At 42.1% G+C, this 26,654-nt stretch overlaps 1 protein-coding gene across 6 annotated transcripts; it reads left to right on the top strand.

The window, feature by feature from the left end:
* The first annotated feature begins 5,934 nt into the window (after positions 1-5,934).
* AKAP10 (A-kinase anchoring protein 10) lies at positions 5,935-26,381 on the top strand. 6 transcript variants are annotated; one of them, XM_074844770.1, is made up of 16 exons: positions 5,935-6,142; positions 7,608-7,682; positions 10,127-10,174; positions 12,482-12,664; positions 12,967-13,521; positions 14,984-15,082; positions 15,536-15,620; positions 15,982-16,105; positions 16,989-17,125; positions 18,210-18,354; positions 19,092-19,265; positions 21,442-21,551; positions 22,421-22,503; positions 23,090-23,142; positions 23,778-23,873; positions 24,964-26,381. In XM_074844770.1, coding segments are annotated over exons 2-16 (1,899 nt in total). In that variant the 5' UTR covers positions 5,935-6,142; positions 7,608-7,681; the 3' UTR covers positions 24,970-26,381. The 6 variants fall into 6 exon arrangements, 4 of the variants coding, with proteins under 4 accessions (XP_074700871.1, XP_074700867.1, XP_074700868.1 ...); XM_074844769.1 differs by lacking the exon at positions 5,935-6,142 and adding an exon at positions 6,225-6,298; XM_074844766.1 differs by lacking the exon at positions 7,608-7,682 and having other exon boundaries at positions 5,935-6,298.
* Positions 26,382-26,654: the final 273 nt, after the last annotated feature.

Consider the following 26,654-nt stretch of genomic DNA (forward strand, 5'->3'; position numbering starts at 1 on the left):
TGCCCGCGCCCCCTGCGCGCTGCCTGCGCGCTGCCTGCGCGCCGCCCCCCCCCCCCCCCCCCCTTCCCGGCGGGGCGCGGCTGAGGCCGGGCGCGGTTGCGACACCCGCGGCGGGCGGGGGGGGGAAGTCCCGGGGGGGGCGGAGCGGGGCCCCCCTCACCTGCGCCCACGTTTTGGGGTGTTTTACGCCTCAGCCCGGCTTTTTATTCTTGCCGTTATCGTTAATATTTTTAAATCCCCTTCCACCCCCTCCAGGTGCCCGCAGACGGCGATGCTGCGGCTCCACGGCTGCAGCTTTCCCGGACACGGACACGCGTGGGGGCCGCGGCCCGGCGGGTTTGCGGGGAATTTCTCGCAGCCCGGGTGTCACCGGGAGGGGAGGGGGGCGGATTTTAAAACTCACGCACAGCCCAGGGAGGCGCGCAGGGGTCCGTGGCCCCTTCTCTGGGAAATTTCTTACTCGGGGTCTGCTTTTTTTTAACCCCTTAAATTTATCCCTTAATCCCGTGGGTTTCTCCAAAGTGTTAAAGGCAGAGCGGAGAGCGAGGCACAACGGCTGCCCGGGAATTCGGGTTTAGCATAAAAGCTGCGCCTCCCAGTGCAAGATGAATTTTTATAACAGTCATTCTGAAACTTCATGGATCAGCCAGGTTTTATTCCTGCTCAAGCTCCTGGCCGCTTTGCAGCATAAATTGATAGTTTATGCTTGTGCCTCGCAGATCTGACGGGGTTTTCTGGATCTCCAGAAGCTCAGCTCTCTCCCGAGCGGTGCCCACGTCCACCAGCCGCGAGCCCAAAGAGCCAGATCCTTTTTTTAAATATAGCAAAAAAAAAAATCTGTTTATCCTGCCTATCCTGAGGCGAGTTTCAGGCACTTATTGCCGATTCCGCTGAAAGAGAGTTAAAGGTCTTGGGGCACCTTTTGGTCAAAAAAGAAGAGCTTTCCCTTCAGATCCGGGGTGCGTTGGTTGGTGTTTTAATCGCAGCCCTTGCAGCCGGGTGGCTCCGAGACAGCCAGAGCGGGACTTTGCCTGGTGAAAATCGTGCAGAGTCTGGTAGCGCAGGAGCCGGGGGCTTGGCACCCTCTCCTGGTGTGCGCCCAGACTGCTGGCGAGCGGGAGTTAGGGTGCTGAGCTCCCCGAGGCTGCCCGAAGAGGAAAGGGATGGGTAAATAATTTGCAGCTGAATTCACGGACAGAAAGTCTGGGATAAAATGCTGCGGTTATGTCTGGGGGCAGCGTTTGTGCTTCGTGGGGGTGTGTCTTTTTCTTGCATTTAAAAATGATGTGGATGTTCTCTGTCCTGTAACTCACAGGAAAGTTTTGAAGGGACAAAAATCACACTCAGCTGTGTCTTTTCCCAGTATCCCTGGTTTGTAGAAATGCCCGAGTGCTGGTCATGTGCTGCATCACTTCACTCTTTGAGGCATTTAGGAAAACAAAACGGAAAAAATGCATAAATGGAGAAACATAGAAAAGGGTTTTAAACTAGATTTTTTTTAAAAAAACTTGGGTTTATTCAAGCATTTATGACACTATAAATAGCCAAGAATTTGGGAAAAACACTGGGAACTGGAGAAAGGTCATCCAGGGTGAGCCCCACACAACACTGGCAATCCCACCTGGACATACTGGCGGTAGGAACGATCTGGTTTGTTTTCAGTAAAGCAGAGTAAGTCCAGAGGGGCACAGAAGCCCTGCAGAAAGGGCTGTGAGGAGCAGCCTGCAGCAGGGTCAGGGCTGGGAAAAGCTGCAGAAGCTGCAGTGAGGGCTTTTCTGTTTGCCATGTCTATGCTCCTACTCAGTGCTCCTTCCCCAGAGCTTGGATGTCCAGAGATCGTCAGCAGCAGGTCACTGACGCAGCCCTTTCTGCTGGGAGTGAGGCTTTTTACTTTTTTTTACCCCCATTTTTTTCTGTATTACACTTCAAGGTTCAGGTTATAACCCACCCACTGAGAGTCAGACACAAACCCCTTGCCCCTTGTGCCCAACCGCCAGGCACAGAGGAACAAACCTTCCTCCTTGGGCATGTACTCAGAGAAAGGAGACAAGGAGGGATTGCAATATTTTAATAAAATCAGTTAATTTTTGCCAGGCTGGGATGTGGGGTAATTCTCTTCTTTGAAGTCCTCAGCACAGTTGAAAAGCCAGTATCAACCTCCCATTCCCACTAAGGCTAATGGACTGAGGTCAGCCACATCCAAATTTGCCATGAATTTTACGTGTGCATGCAGCCACTTGTTTCCCCATTAAAAAAAGAAAGAAAAAAAAAAAAGGAGAAAAATACAAGTCTGCAATTGAAGTTGCTGCGATTGCAGTTTTGGAGTGTCCCTTCTGTGATGGTATCAGTTGTGTCCTCCTAATTTTACAGCTTCCCCAGCATCTGCTGTGCACCATTATACGTATGTGCTGCATCCTTCTCACTCTCCCCAACCATTAGTTCTTGGATTATAAGTGATTAGTATTTATATTGCTTATTTTGCAAGTTTGTCTAAGGTGTCTCATTATTTGTCCGAAATAAGATTGTATAATTTTTAAACAATGCTAATGGCAATGTTTAGAATATATGATTTTTAAGCTTGTAGTGTGTTTCTGTACAAAGGCATCTTTGACTTCTTAGATATTTTGGACATTATTACTGATTCCAGAGTAATATCTAGGCTGTTAAAGCCCATAGTCATATATTTTTTATGATTTGTATTCCCAAAGTAGCGAGAAGTCTATATATGAGATAGAATCCCAACATCATGTAAATACATGTAAATAAATTAATAGCCTGGCCCTAAGATGTGAGAGATGGCAATGACTTGTAACACGATTTGTTGCATTTGTGTTCTTCTGAATGCTGTAATTGAGCAGAGCAGTTCCCTGTGATTAATTATCTGAGTCAAAGACGCCAAGCTATCAATGAAGTCTTGTTCTGCTTTATTAATTCTGGCCAAACAAGAGCATCCCATTTAGATCTTTTCAAATACTGAAGTTTGTTTATTTTTCTAGCTATGGAAAGGGAAAAATCACCAGGCAGTGAGGCTTTTTTTTTTTTTCTTTGAATATTTTAATTTAGGGAGTTGTCCCCCAGCTTCTCTGATGTGGGCCAACCTATGTCCTGAAGTCATATTACAACTGATTGCTCAGTTAATTAAACTGTCATGTTCTGTTAAAAACTCCAGAACCTGATGTTATTTGTGCTCCCAGTTCAGATCTCCAGGGTCCAAGACTGAGTGACTAACTGTGGATTGGAGCTTCAGCCCTTCTGCATATTCCCAAAAAGGGGAGAAAATTGCAGTCCAGGAAATGTAATTCATGCCAAACATACTTGTAGCTTGAGGTTTCATCAATTATCTAGAATCTGATGCAAAGATAATTGAATTATCACGAAGGGTTTGACAGGTTGGATGAGGTTTTTGGAAAAGGAGCTGCTGTTTGAAAATTAATTGCAACATAGTCTTCCTCATCGAGTGTGATGGGGGATGCCTACAATCTACCCACCCCAAAATCACGTTGCCAGCTGGCCAGGTTTCTGACAGCCTTGCCTTACTGATGGCAGCAACTGTCACTTTGCAGCTGGTAGTGTGGTCTCAGGAGACTGCGTGTCCCAGCATGAAAGGGTCCACTCTGCTTGAAGCAGATATGCGTAGCTAAATAAATAAACCTGCCTGCTTCTACCAGCCAGAGGAGCAATATCAGCTGGGATCTATGGGTTTGGCAGTAGAAAAAAGATCAGTGTGTAAGGTTGGAAAGTGGGTCCAGAATACAGACTTTCATGGGAATTTTACCACCAACTGCAACTTAGGCAGCCTGGCAGACCAGGACTCTGTAATATATTGCACCCTGCTTCAACCCCAACATATAAATTGAAACCTACAGCTTGGCTGGCAAAACCAGGCCCTTTAACCACACACAGTGACATGGAAAGAAAGAGAAATCTGTGTGCAGTATACTGGAGGATCAGACTGCTCGTATTTGGGCTCTCTTTATACTGTCAGTTATTGTGCATGTTTGTAAAGGGCTGGGTGCAAACTTTTTTGACCAAAGATGTTAGTTTAGTGTTCCCTAAATGATTCATCCCGTTCTTTCACATTTGCTCACCTTTTGAATATTTTTGTCTATTCGCAGCCTCTTAGGTAATGTGCCACGTAAATAATTCAGTTCATTATGCAAAAAAAATATATAATAATTCAGTTCATTATCATCAAACCAGCCTCTGGGCACAAGTACAAATATGTATCAAAGAGCATCGGTTAACTAAAATAATATCAAAAGAGAAAATGCAGTTGCTATAGAGTGTCAATCAGCTGCAACATCCTGCCCAAGAGATGGCTTCATCTCAGCCCTAAAGAGATCCCCATATACCTTTTATGCCATTTACGGGTCTTATGAGTCTTAATTAATGAGTGTTTGTAAAGAGCTTTGAAACACTTGAATGAAAGATGCTTCAGAAATCTACGCAATGATTATTAATTACATCATTTTCTCATGGCTCAAGCACCAACAGCGGGACAGTTACGTCGCAGAGGGACGACACTGCATCGATCCATCATGACACAGAGATGTACAAGGGGGAACTGCAGCTGACTCCCACCGTCCCTGTACCACCTGCAGGGTTTGTTTCGGGACCCTCATGGTGTTTTGCTATCCAGGTCCCATGGGACACGGGGATCAAGCCCAGAAACGTCGTGGTGTAAAAGAGTTTGAAAAGGAACTGACTGAGAGTTATGTGTTTGGAAAGCTAATTCCTGTCTGGCGTGGAGTGCCAAAGCCCACAGGAAAGTGGACATGGTTTATTTTTCTTCCATGCTCACCGTTGCTGGAGTTCATCACGCTCAGGTGGCTCTCCAGCATTCAAGGCCATTTCAAAGGGGTAAGGGTGTATGGTTTGCTGCAGGGATCGGGTGTAGCTCTGTGATTTTGGGAGAGCTGCTTTCTGGTACCACGCCTCCGTTTCCTCATACATAAACCAGTCTTTTTATAAAGTGTTTGTAAAGCATTTGTACCATATACTGCTCTTGAGATCAACGTAAGCAATGCGCTATAACTACAAATGTCCTTTGTAGCTGAGAAAAGAGAAGATTTGCCTCATGAGGACAATTAAGAGGATTTTTGTGGCAGGACTGGGGACGCAGACGGAACTGACTTATCAGACACTGCTTTCTAGTACCCGTGCATTGTCCCCACATCCTGACCTGTGCTATGCCACCTGGCAGGGTTTTCTGGTTACACTGCAGCAATAACCGGGTAGTTTGCGATGGAATGACAGAGCTGTGGGAAGCGCTGCTCCTTTTCTGGCACCACATGAACACACCGACCAGGGCCACCATGGACCCCATGCATGGGGGCGCGGCTTTTGCCTGCAGCGACCAGGACTTTGCTCAGACAGGGACCCACTGCTTGTGGCTACCTCCACGGGGCCTGCAAAGGCCACACGGCCCACGGCGGTGCTCAGACAGAGGTGAGGGGTGTCGGGCTGTCAGTCTCCTCTGCTGCAGCCCCTGTGGCCGAAGAGGACATTTTGGGCCTACATCTCAGAGGTCTCCAGGGCGCTTTGCACAGCACCTCGGCTCTCGTTGGCCCTGCCATACCGCTCCCTCCTGTCCCCCGCTCGCTGTCACCTGCCCTCGGGGCAGGCTGTCACCCCTCGCCCACCGGACGTGCCCAAACTGCCGGAGCCTCCCCAAAACACCTCCTCAAAGCCCTCCGGCCCTCATCCAAGATGGCCGATGGCGCCTCACTCTGCCCGGCTCTCCTAGCCCTGATCAAAGATGGCCACCTCCCCCCTCCGCCCGTGGACCCCCGTGAGCTTCTTGCCCTTATCTAAGATGGCCGCCCCAACTCGCGGATTGGCTGGTCTGCCCGACGCCTGGGCGGCCATCTTGAGTGAGGCGGGGGCCGCGGCCGCATCCCGTCATGCTTGGCGGGCCGCCGGCTGCCCGGAAGAGGGAGCGGGGCGGTTGTTGACAACATGGCGGCCGCTGGCGCCTCCGCGGGAGGAAGAGGCGGAGGGAGAGGAGGCGGCGGGCGGAGGAAGGAGTCTCATTCATAGGGAGCCCAGCTCGCTGCCCTTGCCCCCTCCCTCCCCTTCTTCCCCCCTCCCCAGCGGCCGCCTCGCCCCCTCCCCGGCACCATGTCCTTCTTCAGGCGGAAAGGTAGGGGGGCGGCGGGCGGGAGGCCCGGGGCTGAGGGGCGGCTGCCTGCCTCGTCCCCCGCACGGCTGCTGGGCCCCGGCCCTGCCCCTCCGGGGACGGCGACCGGGCCCCGAGAGGAAGCTCGGCCCCTGAGGAGCGGGCTCCCCGCAAACGATGGTCAGTCCCGGCACCTCCCGGCGGCGGGGCCCTTTTCTTCCCTCGGGGTTCGGGGAAGAGGTCGGGGCGGGCCGGGGCTGTGCGGGGATCGCTGCTGCGGGACCGCGGGGTGGCGGCTGCCAGCGGGGCTCTCGCAGTGACTCGGGCAGCCCCAGCCGCGGGCGGTGTGGAGCGCCGGGCTGCAGCCTCCGTCCTTCCCGCGGCGGCTCTGGGGGTTTCCACCCTTGTGTGCGGGGGGAACGTAGCTTAGCAGCGCTGAAAAAGGTGACTTGTGCAGTTAGGTGGACTGCTATAAAATGTCTCGTACCTTTTGCAATTTTTAAGCCTTTTTACCTGTTGACAGAATATTTTTTTCACAATGCCAATATACATGGTTTTGTAAAAATATAATAGGCTACATATGTTACAGCAGTAGCTAAAAACCCAAACTGAAAAAAGGACCTCGTTGTACTGAGTTCTTCATAAAAGCCAAAAGAGTCATTGACAATTTATTTTGTAATCTGTTGATGTTATGGAGCACAAGCAAGGATTTGAAATTTAGGACTCCTGAAATATTTATAATATTCCTATAGCACAAATGGATGTAGTTTAAATGCTTTTTGAGAGCGAAACATTTTGAAGGCACTTGTGCTACAGCTTGTGATGAAATGCGGTGTAGTGCACTTTCAATCTGCACGGTATGTGGTTTGAGTGGTTTTTGTTGAAAGTGGCACCTTTTAGGAAGGGCCTCTTGGGAAAGTAGTTCTGTTATCTCCTAATGCTGTAGTTCAAGCAATACGACCATTGCTCTTTCAGCAGTGGCTGCTACAACGCTCTCCTAAAGCATCTCTCAGTTACTAAAGCCCAAAATGTACATCTTGGGAGGCAAGACTGTAAATTAGGAGGAAAGAACACATTATCTGAGATGATGTTTTTTGCTGTTCGCTGACTTCCTGTTATAAGCTTGCTTAGGCAGAGTAGCAGCATTGAAAAGTTCTTTTTTTTTTTGGTGGAGGTTAGTGCAATAATCCTGGAAGAAATGAGTTTAAACTTCTGTTCTGAAGATTCTTGAAACCCGCTGAAGGTTTTGCAAGTGCCATAATCCCTTTTGGGGTGTTTACATACTAACGTTGAGCTGCAGAATAAAACTTTCGTGCTGCTTAGAAACTGCTCAAAACCAGCTTCTGCTGCTTTGCTGATGAAGGGAATTGTGGAGCTAATGTTCCATCCTGATGCATAATCATAGGCACAATGTAAGCTTTGGCAAAAACTTTCTCAGGGAGAAAATAAAGAAATGTCTAATTGAGTATCTGTGTTACTTTGATTAAAGGTTCTTTGGTCAGAGAAGCAGAGTCAGAACTAAATGCCCAAGAGACATGCTCATGCTGTTAAGGAGAGGAGAGAAGTAAGCTTTCATCTGGGTTGTACATAATATTGTTTTGTATAATCTTCACTTCAGATACTGGCTTTTAGAGAAGATCTTAAACTGCAGCTGGGAGAAAAGCAACAAATTAAGGCTTATGATAAAACTCTATGGACTAGATACATGCAGTCCAAAACAATATAAAAGCTTCAGTGTTCTTGGGTTGAGGTATTGTTAGGAGGATATCACATTGGGTAAGAATTAAAACAATTAAAAAAAATTAATTCATAGATTATAAAACTACTAACATGTAGAAAAATTAGAAACGATAGTGAAATTTTTTTTTTAGCATGGGCCTTAAAATAAAGGTCTAGAAGACTGAAGGTGGATAATAGATTGAGAAATTAAATTGTAACAGTTGAACCAGCAGCTGAGTGCTTGAGGGCAGATTATGACATTGTTATCACTGAAACAGCCAGACTGCATGCTCATTCACTAGGGATATCTTGGAAATAACGTACACAGTCCAGTTGGCTGCCTCTGAAGTTTTATATTGTTTTTTGTACACATACATGCGTGGACAGTTTAGGTTTGTTCATTCTTCTGTATTTCAAGATGTGAATTAAAATGTCACATGGCCGGCTTGTGTCGGTTTGCGTTACTGCTTTGTGAATGGGACTTGCTCCTGGCAGCTCTCACAGACTCCTAGTCCTTGGTCACCACGTACCGCAGTTATCTCTCTGGCTTCACGCAGACACCAAGTGACATCCGGTTTTTTGAGGAAATTGAAAGTAAATTCCTGTAGTGAAACTTCACTCTCTAAAATTTGGTTTTGTCACATATAGGAGTTTTCTTTTGTTCTTTGCTGTTAACTACTGCATTTTGTTCTGCTTGAAGCTGATGGGTACAAAAGAAGCCAGTGTATAAAGAGGTTGGGAACATGAACCAGGAGTTTGTATTACCAGTAATGAGTAGGTAATTAGAGAGGAACTGAGCAGTTGTTAAGAAGGAACAGATATATTTAAACTGAAAATAGGCTTATTGAGGACTCTCTGTTGACACTCGGGAATCATTGCAGATAGTTAGGAATTGGTTTGATAAATCAACTATTGGAATAATTTTGGAAAGATAAAGCAATCGTAATACTTTACAGAGGTTGCTTTGTCCCCATTGTACCTCAGTGTCACTTCAGACATGCAGATTTCTTTTCAGTGATTTTTCTCCTGCACATCAGCACACCCTCAGTTATGTAAAAGCTGGTTATTCTCACTGTTCACAGCTGCATATGGCTGCAAGAGTTCAGTCTTAAAAGCTCTTTTAACAGAGGCTTAAACCTCTATCAGAGAGGGAATGTGCTAGCTGCTAGCTTAAATCTTAAATGCTGAGTTGCCAATTCTCAGCCCTGCAACGTTGATGCTTCTCGCAGCGAAGGCTGGCAGCACGGAAGTGCTGCAGCCGCCACCGTGCAGGACAATTATGTAACCAGAGATTAAAGCTTCCCTTTAAAATATTTAAAATACTTAGGTCAGAGTAGGAAAGGTTGGGGTTTTTTTTTTGTAATCTGTTTGTGTTTTGTGATGTAAGTGTTTGATTGTGCTGAGTTATGATTTGTGGTTCCGTTTGGAAGGACTCCCCAGTCGGTGTTCAGAGATGACCTATTTGTAGTAATAATCCCAGCCTGGAGCAGCCAGAGAAGGTTTCACTAGTAGATCATGTTCTTCTGTATCACCACGTAATTTGTTTCTCCTGCCATCCTGTTTATGTACTCCTTCTGTTTATTTTTGTTTCAAAGGGATCTCCTCATTTACATCCTTTAAAAATATTTTTTTAATTGCTTTTCCATCACAACTTTTTTTTACTATTATCTTCCCATCAGTTGCCATAAGTTTGATGATAGTTAAGCAATATTTTTTGTGAGAGCATTAACTGTTAGCGGTGTGTTTCCAGAACGTTTCTGTGGTATCCATCATGACTGAGGAGTCATGGGCTGGCTCTGGCTTTGTGGAGCTGGTTCCATGTACATCTCTTTGGCTGTGTGTGTGTTGCACTGCTCTTCCTGTAATAAGACGGAGATGTTGTTTTTAGACTGTGATTTCTAGTTCATAGAGAGCATCTGCCAGTGCCCTACACCTAAAACACATCTATTCTTTCCAGTTAATGCTATTTATTAAAGTAACCTTGAATGTAGCCTTGCTGTCATCATATAGACAGAAAGCATCTTTCTCAATGTTAATTTTAACATACTGTATTTCATTAAACTTAATTCACGGATGATAAGGTTCTGTTTTTGAAAATAAACTGACACAAGCTTTGAAAGCCTCTGTTCATTACTAGATGCGCAGATTTAAATGAGAGATGGGGTTTAACAAAATGATAGTTTACATCTGCTTCTGATACTTTCTGAAGTTGGGAATTTTATGTCCGTTCTCTGATAAATGCCATTAGTCACCCAAAATAGTGTTAACGTTTTCCTTTGTATTTTACAGTGAAAGGCAAAGAACAAGAAAAGACCACAGATGTGAAAGCAATTAGAAGTAAGATCGATATTTATTTTGTCTATAAATTCAGATATCTAATATCACCTACTATTTTTACTTTAACCAATGGGATAATGTCTTCACAACTGAGCACAGATGTGACCTATGCATTAAAACCAAAACAACCCCAAAACTTCTGTTTCTGATTATTTATAGTAACTAATCTTTCCTAGTCATCTTGCAGAATCTGTGAGTACAGAAGGTTATTAAATTATGTCAGATATGAGCTTTAATTCAAAGTGATCACGCAATTCGGTCACCTTGCAAATAGTGGTTATTCCTTATCTGCCATAAATTTCTTCTGAAGTTTCTTGATTATATGTATTGTACTTTGCAGTTTTGAAAATGCAGCTTAACTGTGTCTAATTTGCAAAAGAGGCTGCCAGTGTGATTTAACTTTGACCGATGTGGATTGTGAGATTGAAGATCTAAATCTTGGTCAGAATGAATAGCTGTTCTAATGCTGCTCCACGTGATACAGAGATCTTGCTGCTAAATCTGTTAGGAGGGGGGAAAAAATCTTGATGGGAAGGAAGTTTATAAACTGTGGGAAAACAACATAATTTATTGTGTCAGTTTTTATTGCGATACTAAAAGGAGATGAGGTAATCTGTGTGAATCTGATCTGTTACTTTTATATCCTCAGACAAAATCCTGTTTCTGTACTTGTTAATGTGTTATCTGGATATCAAGAGAAAATTAAAGGCTTTTTTCACCTTGGTGGTCTGTCTTTCAAATCAAATATAGGAAGCAGTAAGTTGCATCCATTTAATAGCACATGCTGTGATTTCAGTGCAACTACAATTTCTGATGACTAGCTGAAAGAGTTTACCAGGAAAAGGCTACGGTATGGTGACCCTGTAAATAAAAATAAATTTTCGATTTGTGATATTACACATTGTGAGCTGCTGCAAACAGAGAGCATCTTTCCAATGTGGCAAGCAGCTACTCCATCATCTGTATGATGTTAGGTTAGCAGTGTGATGCTATCTGGAGGTTTTGGAACAGGAGTTTGATCCTTTGATAATGTAGAACAATTTTTCCTTGAATGTTTTTAATACTAAATTTGAATCTAATTCACAAAAGTGTAAACCGTTAACGAGGAGTGTGGCTCTGGTTCTACTCAAGTAGCCTCCACCAAGTTTTCCCCAGTTACTGTCATCAGCCAAGCAACTGGCTGCCATCCATTGGCCTCAGAAAAAATGTGTTTTCTCCACTATTGCTGATATTAAATACCAGAAGCTTTGTAAGAGGTGGCAAGCGGTGTCTTGGTACCAGACACTGCAACTGGAGAAACACTTCGCAATAACTTAAACATTTTAATGCTCCTATACCATTACTCCTAAGGTGTCTGTTACCATGACATGCAAGTGTGAAATTGTCAACTTCTGTCATCATGTGTCATAAACTCGTGAATAAAAATAAAGTTATGCAGCATGGAAGTCATCAAAACCAAGTTGCTTGACACCTTGATGAAACACATCTTTAGGAAGTAGTGTGCTGAGATAACATGTCATTTGACTCGCATTATTTTTGAGTCAGAGGTGTAAGATGTCCTTGCATGACATCCTAATCAAATGCTATTTCCTGAGAGCTTTTGAAACTGCTGTGAGCATGTTTTGTTTTTTTAGCTTTGTTGTCAATTAACAGTCAGTTCATGCTTTTTCAATGGCATAGTTTTGTGTAAGGAAGTTCTTCTTTGTTCTCTTTGGGCTCAAATAGCCAGCCATGTTCTAGAACAGCTAGAGGAGGTTAAGGCTTATAACCTGGGTTTCATCAGAGATATTTCCTTGTGGCTTTTTTCTCTGAAAACCAAGCAGAGGCAAAGAAAATATTTTTGAAAAATGCTCCTGTTAAAACTCAGCTTTGTAGTTCAGAATTTTGTAACACATTTTAACCTTCAGAAAGGTATGGAAATGGATTGGCAAGAACATTGCAACTAAACTAAATTATTGACAAAGTATTAACCTGTCACGATAGCGGTTATCAAGGAAGCAGGAAGACTCAGGAATAATATTTCATATGTAAAATTAGACTTGATGTCTTTTAGCTATTGAATAAGGAAAATATAGGTGGGTGGGTACCACTGATCTATTGGAAGTGAGTTTATTCTTGGTATAATCAAACTTGTTTACTTCTGTGGTCTTTACTCTTATCAGATCCTTGATCAAACATGACACACAATGGTACAATGATGTTTTTAATAAGATTGACGCTGGCGTATCTTGGGGTGCTTAGCATTGGCTGCTGCTTAGAAGAGATCTTGGGATCCTTGTCTTTTAATTATTCCTGTCTTGGTTCCAGCTCCAATACCAGTACATTCCCCTCAAAGAAGCACTAGAAATCATGCCTTGCTGGAGGCTGCAGGACCAAGCCATGTGGCAATTAATGCCATCTCTGCCAACATGGACTCTTTTTCTAGCAGTCGGACAGCTGCCCTTAAGAAGCAGCCAAGTCACATGGAAGCTGCTCATTTTGGAGACTTAGGTAAGGCTTCATCAGCTCTGTAATGTCAACTTTTCTTTTTATTCTGTGTATATTACTGGTATGCTCACCATCCTTTGGTTTTCAGGCAAGTAGATTAGGTAATTTAAAAATTTGACTGCTGTTACAATAGCATCTGTGTTACCCTAGAAGGGTTTTGAATGGGGACAGCATGTTTGTTTAAGAGGTTCCTTTACTTTGTGTACCACCATTACGTTGGAATTGTCTCTTCGCCAGTTGCATTGCAGGACATTTTTGTATCAAATACCTATGTCTGTAGTCATTCCCTGAATATTTTTCTTTAGGCAGATCGTGTCTGAATTACCAGGCTCAAGAGACCAAATCAAGCCTTTCAAAGACCCTTGAACAAGTTCTGCAGGACAATGTAGCCCTCCCTTATTTTATCCAGTTTATGGAACTACGCAGAATGGAACACTTGGTTAAGTTTTGGTTAGAGGCTGAAAGCTTCCACTCCACAACATGGTCCCGTATAAGAGCACATAGCCTGAACACAGTTAAGCAGAGTTCGTTGGCAGAGCCAGTGTCACCCTCGAAACAGCAGGAAATTGTGTCGTCTTCTCCAGCTGGATTGCTTGAGGAGAGACTGGAGGATTCTAGCACAGTCCGTCTGCTCAGGACCAAGCCAGTGGCTTCGGACAAGAATGACAGAACTAGCAACAGCCAGAACCACATGCTCTCGGGTCAGGAGAGTGACAATGCCAGTGTTCTTTGTCTAAGAAAATCTGAGACAGGGACCCATTCTGTTCCAGCTGATCAGCAAGAATCTTCCAAGCTTACAGTATCAAATAGAAACAGCCCCTCCTCTGCACTAAAAGACTTGTCAGGAAAACTCATGAAAAGTAAGTGCCGTGTCTTCCCTTTCTTTAAAAAGGTGGGGAGATGGGAACGCACGAGCTGCTGCTTGCTTTGTGTGGTGAGCTGCCTCAGTTCTTGTGTGTTCTTAGTAAGTATGATGTGATGTTACAAGGAAGAAAATAATTTTGTGTATCAGTAATGTTAACTTGCTGTATAAGCTAATGGTCAGTTTGAGTTATGTATTGTTTGGTTGTTTAAAAATAAATATTCTGCTGAAGAGACTTCAAAATCATTACGTACTCTAATAAGCTTAGGTTACTTCTGTTCTTACATGTGTAAGCTTAAGAAATGAAGATGAACATTGCAATGCCCCGTTCTTCCCCCACCCATCCCAACTTAAAAGAACTGCAGAAAATTTGGATGATGGGGCTGAGAGTTGGTAATTAACTTTACACAGAAGGTAAATATCCTGTATCATGTAAAATGACATAAGTAATGGTTACTACAGACTTCTAGAGATTTTTGTGTGGAATGTACTGTTTTTGTTCTTGGATTTATTTGATAGAGTTCCTCCCCTTGTAACCGATTTGTTCTCATTTGGATTCCACCTCTCCAGAGGCTACTGGAAGTAAGGATGAAATTAAAATATTTGCTTTTGGTAGTAAGCTACACGCACAGTAACCTGTTTCTCTACTTGCATCTCCTCAGTCCTCCCTCATTTGTGCAAGTCTACGGACAAAAAGGAAACACTCCTTTCTGCATATTGGTTCCTTTTGTTGGCCCAACTGTTTCCTTGTGTGCATCCCTTTCTCTTGCTGTTTGTCTTTCTCATGTAGTTGTTTATCAGGTAGCTCCACAATACATAACCTCAGCCCCAAAGTAGCGTAAACAAGCACAGTGATACTTTAGTCATGAAAAGCACCTCTGACTTTCTGACATCTAAAGAATTTGTAAGTACTAGGTAGTTTTTGAGAAATCTGGAAAGTCTGGAGTGTACTGGTTTTCCCTCTTCCAAAGCAGTGTCCCAACTCTTGAAAGATAACATGTAAAGCATACATCTTGTTCTGAGGCATCCCATTTAAAGTTTATTTTTTTCTTTTAATTCCTTTATAATGCAAGTGGTTTATATTCCCTATGATAAGAGCTAGAAATTGGGAACTTCACTGCAGTTCTTGTCAGAAAGGTGTTACTTCTGGGACTAAGGTGTGCAGCTGAGGAAGAGGGTGGTGTCTCATCTGGTGGAAGGGAATTCAGAGCTGTGTTGCTTTATTCCATCTCACCAGTCAGTCCGTGCTGGGCTTACTGGGACCTGGCCAGAGGTAACACAGTCACTGTAGCTTGTCAGTAGCGAAGCGTCGAACAGTGGACTGAAAGCTTCATGGGAAGGAAATGTGTTGCTAATAATTAGATACTTGCTTTTCTGAAGAGCAGATGTTTGTTGTTCACTCCTCATTTTAGACCTATGCCAAGGACTTCAGAGTTTGATTCTGTATTTCTTCCTTGTAGGTATAGAACGGGATGCAGTTAGTACTTTTACCAAATATATTTCTCCAGATGCTGCTAAACCAATACCTATTACAGAAGCAATGAGAAATGACATAGTTGGTAAGAAAGTATACTGCCTACTCATTTCAGAGTTCCCTCCTTCCCTGCAAAAATGTATCTTGAATACCACACACACTCATATTTCTTTTTATTTTCATGAATTTTAAATTTGGTTGTAAAAGGATAGTAGATCGCATTACAGGTATCGGTGGATCTGACCTTTCCTACTGAAAGGTGCAATATCCCTAGCAGAACTTAGAGAGACATTGCTTAAATTAGTGAAAGAAGTCCTGGTGGTTATGGAAGGAATTCAGATTTGAGTCTTAGTCACATATTTTAGCCATAATATTATAATTCAGCTATCTACAGGACTTTAAAAGCTCTTTTTGCACAATCAGAACCAGATGAGTCTGGTGGATTCGAACTGCAGTTTTTCACTAACTAGTGCATTTGGCTGATTGAGCTGAAAGACGTGAGTGATGATGTTAAAAATAACCTGGTCTTTCTTTGCAGCAAAGATTTGTGGGGAAGATGGACAAGTGGATCCCAACTGTTTTGTTACAGCACAGTCAATAGTGTTTAATGCAATGGAACAAGAGTAAGTTGATTGAACGGTTTGGCTTCTTGTGTCTATTGTCCTTTTGCAAAAGGTGCTTCTGTTAAAAATGCTTATGGAGGCATAACTGTATAATCACTTTTTTGTGCAGTCTTCTATATTTGAAACTGCTCAGATCTCTTCTTTCAAATCCATTCTTGTGATCACTTGCTAAAGTTTTATGTGCATGCTATTATTGCATTCTCTGTCTGTCTTGTGTCATTTGTACCTGCACTGTTTCTGGCTTGTTTTGCTTTTACCTGACTCACAGTATAAGACTTTTGGGGTAAGAACTAATTGGTTCATAGGGTACCTTGAACGCTGTTGACCCTTAATAACTAATTGTTATTCTGTCTTTGTGCAGGCACTTTAGTGAATTTTTGCGAAGTCATCATTTCTGTAAATATCAGATTGAGGTGCTGACTAGTGGGACTGTCTATCTGGCTGACATACTTTTCTGTGAATCAGCCCTGTTCTATTTCTCTGAGGTGAGTCCTAGGGTTTGGGTTTGCTTTTTTTTATTCCTTTCTATGAAGCTGAGAAAACTATTCATCCCCTGATGGCTCCAATAAAGACACCCTAAATATAATAAAAAATAAGGTGTATCTTTTTCTGGGAGAAAATGCATTAAATAGTTTCCTGCCCATGTGTAGAACCGTTTCAGATGTTAAAACCTGTACACCGTATTGTAACGTGAGTATTCATGTATATCTTCTCCAGTTAGTGAGTACTTCTAAGTGTCTCTTTGCTTCGTAGAAGCTTTGATATAGTCATCTTAATCTTCCCAAATGAAGCAGTGACTTTGAATGCCTTAAGCATTCTTACAGATAACAAAGAATTCACTAGCTTTACATAGAGAGGGTACCAGATTGGAATGTGGTAGGTTAAATGTATGATTTTACAGTTGCTGGGTCCTATACCTTTAGGGAATCATCTGTTAGTGGTAAAATACTTGTTCTGATAGTCTGACAAGCCAGTGTAGTTTGAAACAACGAGCTGGGAAGCTGAGACAGGATGCTGAGTTCAGTGTAAGCTAGGCATAGCATGAAAGTAGTGTTTCCTCTGTCTTTAGTATAATACAAGTAAGTAGTTGTTTGGGAACTAAATGTGAAAATCAGTACAAAAAAGAAATGCCACAAGTTTTTTCTTTTTTTTTTTTTTTTTGAAAAAAAAAAACCCAAACTAAATCTGCCTGCAGCACTGTATCTGAAAATTTAGAATATTCATATGCCCTGGTGACAGTTTTGCATCATTAATATATGGACTATGTTTCTTGTTTTAAATGGGAAGGATCAGGTTTGTCTATGCTTATTTAAAAGTTTTTTGCTAAAACTTCTTTAATTTCTCCTCTTTTTTTAATTTCCCTTTCAGTACATGGAGAAGGAAGATGCAGTTAATGTATTGCAGTTCTGGTTGGCAGCAGATAACTTCCAGTCTCAACTTGCTGCCAAAAAAGGCCAGTATGATGGGCAAGAAGCACAGAATGATGCCATGATTTTATATGACAAGTGAGGGAGTTCAGCAATTATTTGTTTCTGAAGCTCTAATTTTGTGCTTGTAGCTTTGTGTTGCACCGTGCAAAAGGAACTTTTCCAACCATAACTGCAGTCTTGCACTGTTAACGCTGAAATGCATTTTATTAAGTGGCCGTCGATATATATGCACACAAGAACTTTAAACATTTTTATTTATACATAAGGAAAAAATCCTTATGAGGACTCCATTCTTAAACAGAATTCACCCTTTCAGGAGTTGATTGCTTGAGTTAATGTTTGGTCATGAAATATCAAAGCCAGTTGGTTGCCATATGAAAATGTAAAGGATTTAAACCTAATAGCAGATGCATCACTGTAGGAAAAACCTTAAGGTTCAGATACTATTACCCATTTAATGTAGGCTGTAGGAGCTGTTTTCACTCATAGTAAAAGCCAAATAGTGCTTGCTCTTAGTATTTCAAAATATTTTGGGTTTTTTTAAGGAAGAGGCCTGATCCCCTTTAATACCATACTTTCACTCTCAGTAGTGTCACTTTTTTCCTTTATTTTGTGCTTCACCTTAGTGATAAAGCAACTGGAAGGCAGACATCAAAACTGCTTCCAGAGAAAGTTTGTTCTTAAGCTTAAGTGTGAGACTCATTGCCATAAGCTCGTTGACTTATTACCCTAGTAGGAAATAATAATTGGAGAGGAAGAAAACATTTCACTCTGACTTTCATCAGTCATCCCTCCACTCCATCCAGAAACTCAGTTTTCAATGATGCAGTGAGTAGAGCAAATGCTGCTTCAGAGTTCTGGGTGTTTCCTGCTTTCCTGCTACAAAGCTGTGTAAGACTCTGCTCATCAGTAGTCACGTGATGCTCTGTTTCTTTTATCTGTATTTTCAGGGCAAGACTTTATCAAAAATGTTTCTGTGAATTGGATATTTTCTTCCCCTGTAGATAGGGAGGATCAGTTGTATGTATATTTTTGAAGCCAGCACTGTCTGGTGGCTGCAGTGTGGTTAATGGTCTTTGGTAGAAAGGACAGGTACTAACCACCTGCAAAGTTTTGCAAATCCTTTTGTGTTGTCTTCTTCCCCTGTCCGGTGCTGCAGGTACTTCTCCCTTCAAGCCACGCATCCTCTGGGGTTTGATGACTCGGTGAGGTTAGAGATTGAATCCAACATCTGCAGGGAAGGTGGTCCCCTCCCTAACTGTTTCACTACTCCCTTACGGCAGGCATGGACGACCATGGAGACGGTGAGATACCTGCTTCAGAATGGTTTTGGCCGTTAGTAAAGACCATGTGGAGATTGTGCAGTGTGTCAAGTGTTCCCTGCAGCATCTCTGATTTGTCCTGTTCTTGTACTGACTTCTGTTTACCTGGATAATAGAACAGCTTTACTAAAACTTGCTGGATTATTTTCCCCAGCCTGAGTTGAAAAGATACTACAGGCTGTTAATTCTCTGTGAAATGTTTGTCTTGGGTGATTATTGCATTTTAATAGAAGTAACAAATTTCTTCCCATGTGAATTGCTATCAACAGCTTATTATATACCTTTAGAAAATCTTCCTTCCTGCTAGTAGCAGTTGTTTGCAAGCCTAGTACCAGTGATGTGGCTAGCAGTGTAACTCTGGGATACATAGAGATCAGTGACTTGATTCTGGAGCTGCAGGTGATTTTTTGAACAGCATAGCAAAATAACTGTAAGCCTATTGGGTCATCAGGCTTTAGTAGGGGGAGGAAAAAAAATCTGAATTTCAGTTCCAGTTACTGGAGGATTTGGTTAATACACAGTTATTTTTGTTCATTTTGCAGTAGGATTCAAATCTAAAGCAATGCAGTCACTAATCTGGAATAATTCCATGTGTGGACACTTGTGTACCATATACACAAGGACTGAGATGTTTGTGTGTCCCTTCTGTTCTGCGAACAATCTACAGTAATTGTGCAGACCAGCCTTGATTAAAGAGGACTCCTTCTTCTGTCTCTCAGGTTTTTTTACCTGGTTTCTTGTCCAGCAACCTTTACTACAAATACTTGAATGATCTCATCCATTCAGTACGAGGAGATGAATTTCCAGGAGGGAATATTGCACTGAGTATTCATGGCCCTGGTAGCTCGCCCGATAGCGATTCTATAGGGGGCCCGGATGGCTCTGCCTCCCAGGTACGAGTTTTGTGGTTTGATTCTGTTACAGGAAACGCTGCAGTCGCTTTTCTGTATCGATATCAAAGTTCGTATGTTGTAAGGAAACATCTTGTAATTTGAAGCTTCCCATTCCACTTTAACATTAAAGCCTGTGTTATATTAGGACGTGTTTAATGTACCTGCTCCTAAGTTCAAACAGTATTGGCATGGAGGGGTATCCATCGTATTTGTTGTGCTCAAAACTTGTACTGCTTCTAGCCCTTTTCATCAAAGTTACATTTTTATTAAGCTGTTAATATTCACTGGAGACTGTTTCATAGTGCCAAACATTTAAGAATGCTTTTTATTAGAAATAACATTTTTTTGTTCAATACCATAGTTACAACTTTAGGCAAAAATTGGCACTTGTGAATATGCTATAGAATTTAAATAGAACTGAGCACGCAAAGCTTGCATATTTATATTAAAGTGCCAGATCTTCTGTGCTGACGAGTCCACTCGGTTGTACGGTTTAAGGCCTCTACCTGCTCAAACACAGAGCAATGACAATTAATAGCTGACCAGGTGGTCGCCAGTTTGTCTCCGCAGACTTTTCCCTACTATGGTTCTCAAGCTAGCTAGTCGTGCTGGTCTGATAGAAAATGGCCACACTCCTGACCTTTCCAAAAGAGAGCTCTGACACTACTGTATTACCCCCAAGATGCTCTGAGCTGGGGGGTGATACCTGAATCTTGTTTGCATGTGTATAGTTTGATGTAAAGCTGGGCATGAAAAAGGTCCATTGCTGAGTAAGGCATTCTAATAATTCATTAAGAGTGATTAGAACTATGTGGCTGCTTCTTTGCCATACTGTGTAGAAACAAGAGTGTAACGGGGCTCCTTCGGCTCTGTTACCCTTCCAGAGCCACTGAGAAGTGTCTGCTGTGTGTTTGCTTTGCATGGTGCCCTGGTTGTGGGCCAGCATCTTTCTTTTTTATTGCCTTTTGTGGTGCTGAGTTGAGAGCTGTGTTCTGTGGGCCTAGCCTCAGAAACGGGCAGTGGAGCTCCTTACACTCTGAAACCATCCCAGTAATGTCAGAGATGTGTTTTTAACCAAGAGTTGTCTGTTCCAAAAGTTCTAGCTTTGCTTAATTCAGATGTGAAAGAAGTGAGGATAAGCAGATTCTAGCTTATCTGTAACCAGGTCAGCTTGCAAACTGCAAGCCCAGCTGAGAGCAGAAAAGCTAAGTGAGAACTGCTTCTGCTGAATTGCTTTTATTGAATGCTGCAGTGCCACCATGGGTTTTAAATCCAGTATCTACACCAACATTATTGATGTACTGTGTTTCAAGCAACTTGGAAGCTGTACTACGTGCTTGTAATGTTTTTAAACCTCCTAGTTTGCAAGGAGATAATATTCCCCCCTAGTTCCAAAGTGGGAAATAAAATCTGTGTTCTTGAAATATCCTGCTACTTGATAGTCTGAGCAGGAGAAACTGCTGGTAATTGGCTTGCATGGACAATTTAGGAAATGAAATGCTGCATTTTGTGGTGTGTATTCCTACTTATCTGAACAGGAGAATCTCTGGGTCTCTGCATATTTTTGCATAAAGATCAGCACTTACACGGAGCAGCAGGAAAGGAGTTTGCAAAGCAGCTGCCATAAATGTTTCTGTTCTGTGTTAAGGTGCTAATAGATTGCTGTGCATTTGTGCTCTCCCTGCTGTGGTTCTAATGTTTCCTTGGCTTTTTTCATAATCTTACATAAATACTCCAGGCCAAAAGATAAATGTTTGTTCTCTGTGTATGGGGGAAGCGCAGGGTGTCTGGGAATTGCTTAGCAAGTCCGTGAGAGGAATGAGTGAAGCTGCTGCAGCTTTTGAGGTAGTTCAGTGTTAGGTACTCACAAATAGTTTGCCTGCACAGACAGATCTGTTCAGCTGCTGATGCTTAGACAGCAGTCCTTACACGTATGTATGCTGACCTGTATATTGTGTCTTTGGCTCTGTTCATATAACTTTGTCATCCTCTGTTTAAAAACAATGTCACACTGCGTTAGGAATTCATTGCTGTGTAGATGCTCTCTAATTCTTTTATGCTTACTTAGAGACTTGATGGAGGTTTATCTAAGTGTAAAAGCACTAAAATTGCAGTTTTGATAAGAAGCTATTAGTTGTCTGCATTGGGCACTAATACTTAGAATTTTTATTTGTAGTCCAATGTCAAAAAGGCTAATGTTAAAATCCTGAAAAATTTTGATGAAGCAATAATTGTAGATGCTGCAAGTCTGGATCCAGAATCTTTATATCAACGAACATATGCAGGGTAAGGTTCGTTCAGTGTATCTAATTCTTTCTAGTTACGTGTTTCGCCTCTGTTTTATTTTTGCTGTGTCCTCCTGTGTGGAGAGTACACATAAATGCAAGATCTTGCAATCTTAGTGCATGTCTCAATATTTGAAAGTAAATTTATTTCAATAATGTGATTTAACACCAATGTCATATTTCTCTGACAAGAATGGCAGCCAGAAAAATACTTTCAGTTGTTTTTTTCTCTTAGCTGTTATTATTCTTTGACTCCAAAATACAGCTAAGTAGTTCTTATTTGGGGTTGGAACAGGAAAAAAAAAAATCTCAGGCGCCTTTGATATTGTAATGTGGAACTCTGATTTCTCCCTACCCCTATGGTAGAGAAGGGCTTATGCTTAATTTCTTTAGCAGATTGCACAGGTGTTCTTCTGTTTCTTAAGTTGCTCTTTGTTAAAGCTCTTCTGCTCTGTGGGTCTCATACAGAAATTCTTTGTTTCTATGGCTACCTTGCTCTTCTATTGTATGCCAGTCTTCTGTCCTTTTGGGTACTGTAAACTGTTTTCTCCCTAATGACATGTTTTTACCATAGTGCAGAGCACTTGCTAGCACTGCCTGTTGATGTTACCTGATTGAGTCATTGAAGCATTTGCCTGCTTCTAGTTTCTAGAAGAATTTCTAAGATGCACTTCGAATTCAGATATGTGAGAAGAGCGGGAGATTTTTCCCAGTGTATCAGTTTTGGGTAGAAGAGGTGGTAATTGGTAAAATGTCAGTCTTCTGACACTAGAGTCTTCATTGTGGTGGCTTTCTTGTTTTCCTGACTGGCAGCTTTCCATAATGCCAAAGTTCTTTTGGTAACCTGCGTGGTTCTTTTCCTCTCTTCAGGAAGATGACGTTTGGACGAGTCAGTGACCTGGGACAGTTTATCAGAGAATCTGAACCAGAGCCTGATGTCAAAAAATCAAAAGGTTTGTTTTCCTCTTTCCATTTCTGTAAACATCTGCAGAACTGCTCTCTTCCTTACTGCAGTCAAGATAAGCAAGATTCTTGACTTTTTCCAGATCTATTTTAACCCAAATAGAGTTGCTTAGGGGATCGCCCTGTACTGAGGCAAAACCCACCTCTAGCCCAATTTCCTATCCAAATTCTGCTTTTTCTGGTCCAGCTGGACTCTGGGAGTATGAGCAGCCTGTGGGAGTTGGAGCTGTCGATGGAACCTGGCAGGGATGAAAGCTGCTAGCAGCTGAGCTGATGATCAAACCCTCAAAGATTTGGTCTTGAGATGAAAAAGAACTTCAGCTCTCCACATGCTTCGCACCCAGTTTGGGATCTGCTGTTAATGCTGTTTTTCAGCTCTGGTAGAGAGGAATGGTTTGGGCGCAGTGTCTAATGAACCATGGCTCCACATAATCCCCTGTCTTTCATGCTGCTTTTCTGTGTTCTCTAACACCAGCAGTGCAAACCCTTCAGAAGTATGGAAGGAATTAGCTTTTACAGAGGTGTGCCACAGAGTTTGCTAATATACCTTGCTTGCTGTTTTTTTATCTCAATTAGGGTCCATGTTTTCACAAGCAATGAAGAAATGGGTTCAAGGAAACACAGATGAGGTGTGTCCTCTTTTATGTTGTCCTTGAGACTTACTTTACAGGGTACATTAGGGAAATGAAGTATTGAAGTTCTTAATCCTGGCTGTTTCTCTGAGTATCTTTCTGATGCACCAACAAGAACTGTTAGACTCTGTGTGCTAAATATAATTTGATTGCATGCATGTGTGAAACTGGTTTGATTTTTGCCAGTGCTTGCTGGTTTAACTAATATAATGGTTAACTGTGTGCTTGCAGTCAAGGTTTTTCTTATTATGGTGTTATATATCTACAATTAGGAATGTAGATGCTGTTGCTCTTTGTGTTTTACTGTGAAGTGACCACTGTATATGGGTTACAGGTTGCGTTTTTCCCCCTCAGAGAGGGGCTTGGATAAGTCCCCTGCAGATAAGCCTAAAAACTTCACTAACTCTCTTGAAAATAGCATCAAGGTATAAATACTCACGATAATTGAAGTTAATGCTGTACTTGGAAGCCAGGTGCATTTCCATCAAGGGAGGATACATTTACTACAAGTCACAGAGGTGTGAAGGTTATCTGCATCTCCAGGGTTGAGGGTGTGAATTATGCTGAGAGGACTGTATTTTTATTTTAAGAACTTGAAGCTATCTATTTTTGGGATGTTTTTTCTACGGCAGGCTCAAGAAGAGATGGCTTGGAGGATAGCAAAGATGATAGTCAATGACGTTATGCAGCAGGCGCAATGTGAACAGCCTTCGGAGAAGGTTACGAAGGTGAGGGGGTGGAAAGGCTGCCTGTCTTTATCTGATTTAAGCCAGACTGTGGGTGGAGCAGAGCTCTCGCTTGCCTTCCTAGTGCATCTGAAACCCACACTGGTAAATGTTCAAACTGGCGTGGCATGATATGAAGAAACAAAGGTTGGAAGTGTTTCAGCCTACGTATGATGTAGGAATTTCTTAACAGACATCTGTAATGGTTCTCCTGTGCAAGCTCTAAAATCGTCTTTGTTCATTTCGAGTCTTTGCAAACTGCCTTGTTAGTTAAAAGGGTGAGTTGTGTTGCAGGGTCAATACCGTAATTCCTCATTTGAATTCACACTTGCTGTTTCGTGTTAATGAATACTGGTATTTTTGCCTAAAGTGTCAGTAAAACTCAGCAGGGGGAAAGTTGTCTTGTTGGCTGCACTAATGTATGCAGTGCTGTGTCTAACACTCTAAAGAAGACGTGGTAGCCCTGTCCGTAGGCAGGTGGTTCAGTGTTGTATATTGTTGTTCAGTGACTTTGTCATTGTACAAATCCACATCTTCTCTGTTTAAAAAAACCAGTTCTGATGCAGCAGTAAGATTTTTGTGAAATGATAACAACAATTTACAAAGTTAATATCTGGTACTTCTGGCTGTCACGCATCTGACTTTTTTTTAAAATGAACTTACGCTGGTTTTAATTATTGAAGGTAAACATGTGCCAAAGCCCAGTTATCAGACCCAAACGGATGGATCCATAGTTTCACCACGTGGCTGTTTTCTTTTTAGTAGAGCAGTTACATTTAAATGACTTGTATAATGATTCCACTTCATAGCTTGGCTACAAATGATATAATTCCAGTCTGTCTAGATGAAAAGGTCACTCAGCACAGTATTTAGAAATATCAAGTGGCTGCAGATGCTCTGGATTCAATTAGGCAAGGATGGTTACAGTAATCAGAAGGTTGAGTGTGTTGTGGGATTAGTTGTGGGTTTTTTCTCTCCCACACGCATAAACATACCTGGCTTCAACACTTTTAAACATGAAATGTCTTTCTATTGCGATTGCCTTGTAAGTTTTAGGGTAAAATGAACTCTAACCCTGTTTTTCCTTTTCCAGCTATGATTTTAGAAGTGCCAGAACAGGAAATCTGGTTTTCCGCTTCGAGAATGAGTGACTTTTCCCTTTTGGTGGATTCTTTAACACAGCCAATAAAAAACAAAGCACTGTTACTCCAACCGCTGAAATCTCCCTCGTTTATAAGGAAGAATTAAAAAGAAGCAATCCTGTACCTCCACTGTAGAGCGTGAAGAAACACTTTTTCCTGTTGTATGTGGCATTCACAATAATGATGGTTTTAAAGAGATGAAGACGCAGCTTACAAATGTGTCACTGAGAAACTGTGATCAACTTCACAAATACTTGACCCTGTCTCAAAAAGACTTAAGCAAAATATCTGGAATGGGACACAAGCCACAACAGAGGGGAAGGTTTTGCTGTAGTTTCTAGTTCTACTACTTGTAATTTTTAAACACATAATGGGAAAGGCCATGGGGTGTGTCCCCAGCATTGGCCATTGGAGAAGTGAACCTGAAACGGTGAATTCATTGGCAGTGAATGACCTAAAAAGTTCTAAGTTTTATTTTTCCTTACTTGAAATAGATGCGTATTCAACTGTAAGATAAATGTATTTTACTTCATAACTACATTAACTTTGAAGGCAGCGTAGAACGATCAGGAGCGAAGTCTGGACAGTGTAACTCTTCCTTGTCGAGCTTGTACACCTGCAGACACAAATCCCCTGCCTCTAACGCAGAGCAGACTCGAAAGCCAGTCTTGCACTTGTGCAATCCTCTGCTCCCGAGCCACGGCTCCCAGCGCAGCCCACGGTTTGAGGAGATTGTACCCTGTAGACTGCTCCATTTTCTTTTCTCTCCATCCCACGAGCAAGCAAAAAAGTAATTGCTGCCATTCTCCATAGCTGCTTGTCCTCCAGCCAACATAGTATCTAATTCCAGATGTTTGGTTTACAAAGAAAATTTTTAACGACCTCTGGCCTTCTCCCTGACATTGTCAACACTTACAACTTGCAAAACCTTTAGTTTAAGTAAAAAAGCCACTGTGTTACACAGCACCTCTATCTTTTTTTTTTTCCCGGTCAATTGGTTTTGCAGGGTATCAGAAGTACTCAGTGTCTCACTGTTATGTTATCGCTGCATTTTTAGTATACAACACTTCTATTTTGGGTTTTTTGTTTTATGATTGCTTTTTTCCTCAAACTTTGCGAAGAACTCGAATCATCTCCAATGTTCAGAATTTCTTGATTGACTAGCAAGTGTTATTCTGTTGCAATATTCAATTGTATAGAGACACACTGTATTGTCTATAAAAAAGCAAAAAAGGCTGTGTATAGGTTTTTGGTACTATGTACCACCTCTTATTTCTCTCATGCCCAAGTATTCATGTACTTAAAACATACTATATTTAATTGTGTTTTGATTTAAAATATATAAATATTAAAATTTGTGTCAATTTTCTGTTGTGATGGGATTTGACTTTACATGTTGTTTTTAAATGTGAGTCTTAGGGGTTTATAAAAAGAAACAAATCCCTGAACAGTTTATCCTTGGTATATTTGCACATATTTCTTAGTATTGAATGGATGATATTGATGGCAGTGTGGTGAAATAATAACTTCTATCTAAGTAGTAATAAGGTGTTTTGATCACAGGATGTATCCCAGGTACGAGGGGCCGGGCTTGGTCCTGTAGCGCTGTGTGAACCCCGTCTGCAGACTGGAGTCCTCTGCT

The sequence above is a fragment of the Strix aluco genome, chromosome 19 (assembly GCF_031877795.1).
Source record: "Strix aluco isolate bStrAlu1 chromosome 19, bStrAlu1.hap1, whole genome shotgun sequence".
Taxonomy (NCBI): Eukaryota; Metazoa; Chordata; class Aves; order Strigiformes; family Strigidae; genus Strix; species Strix aluco.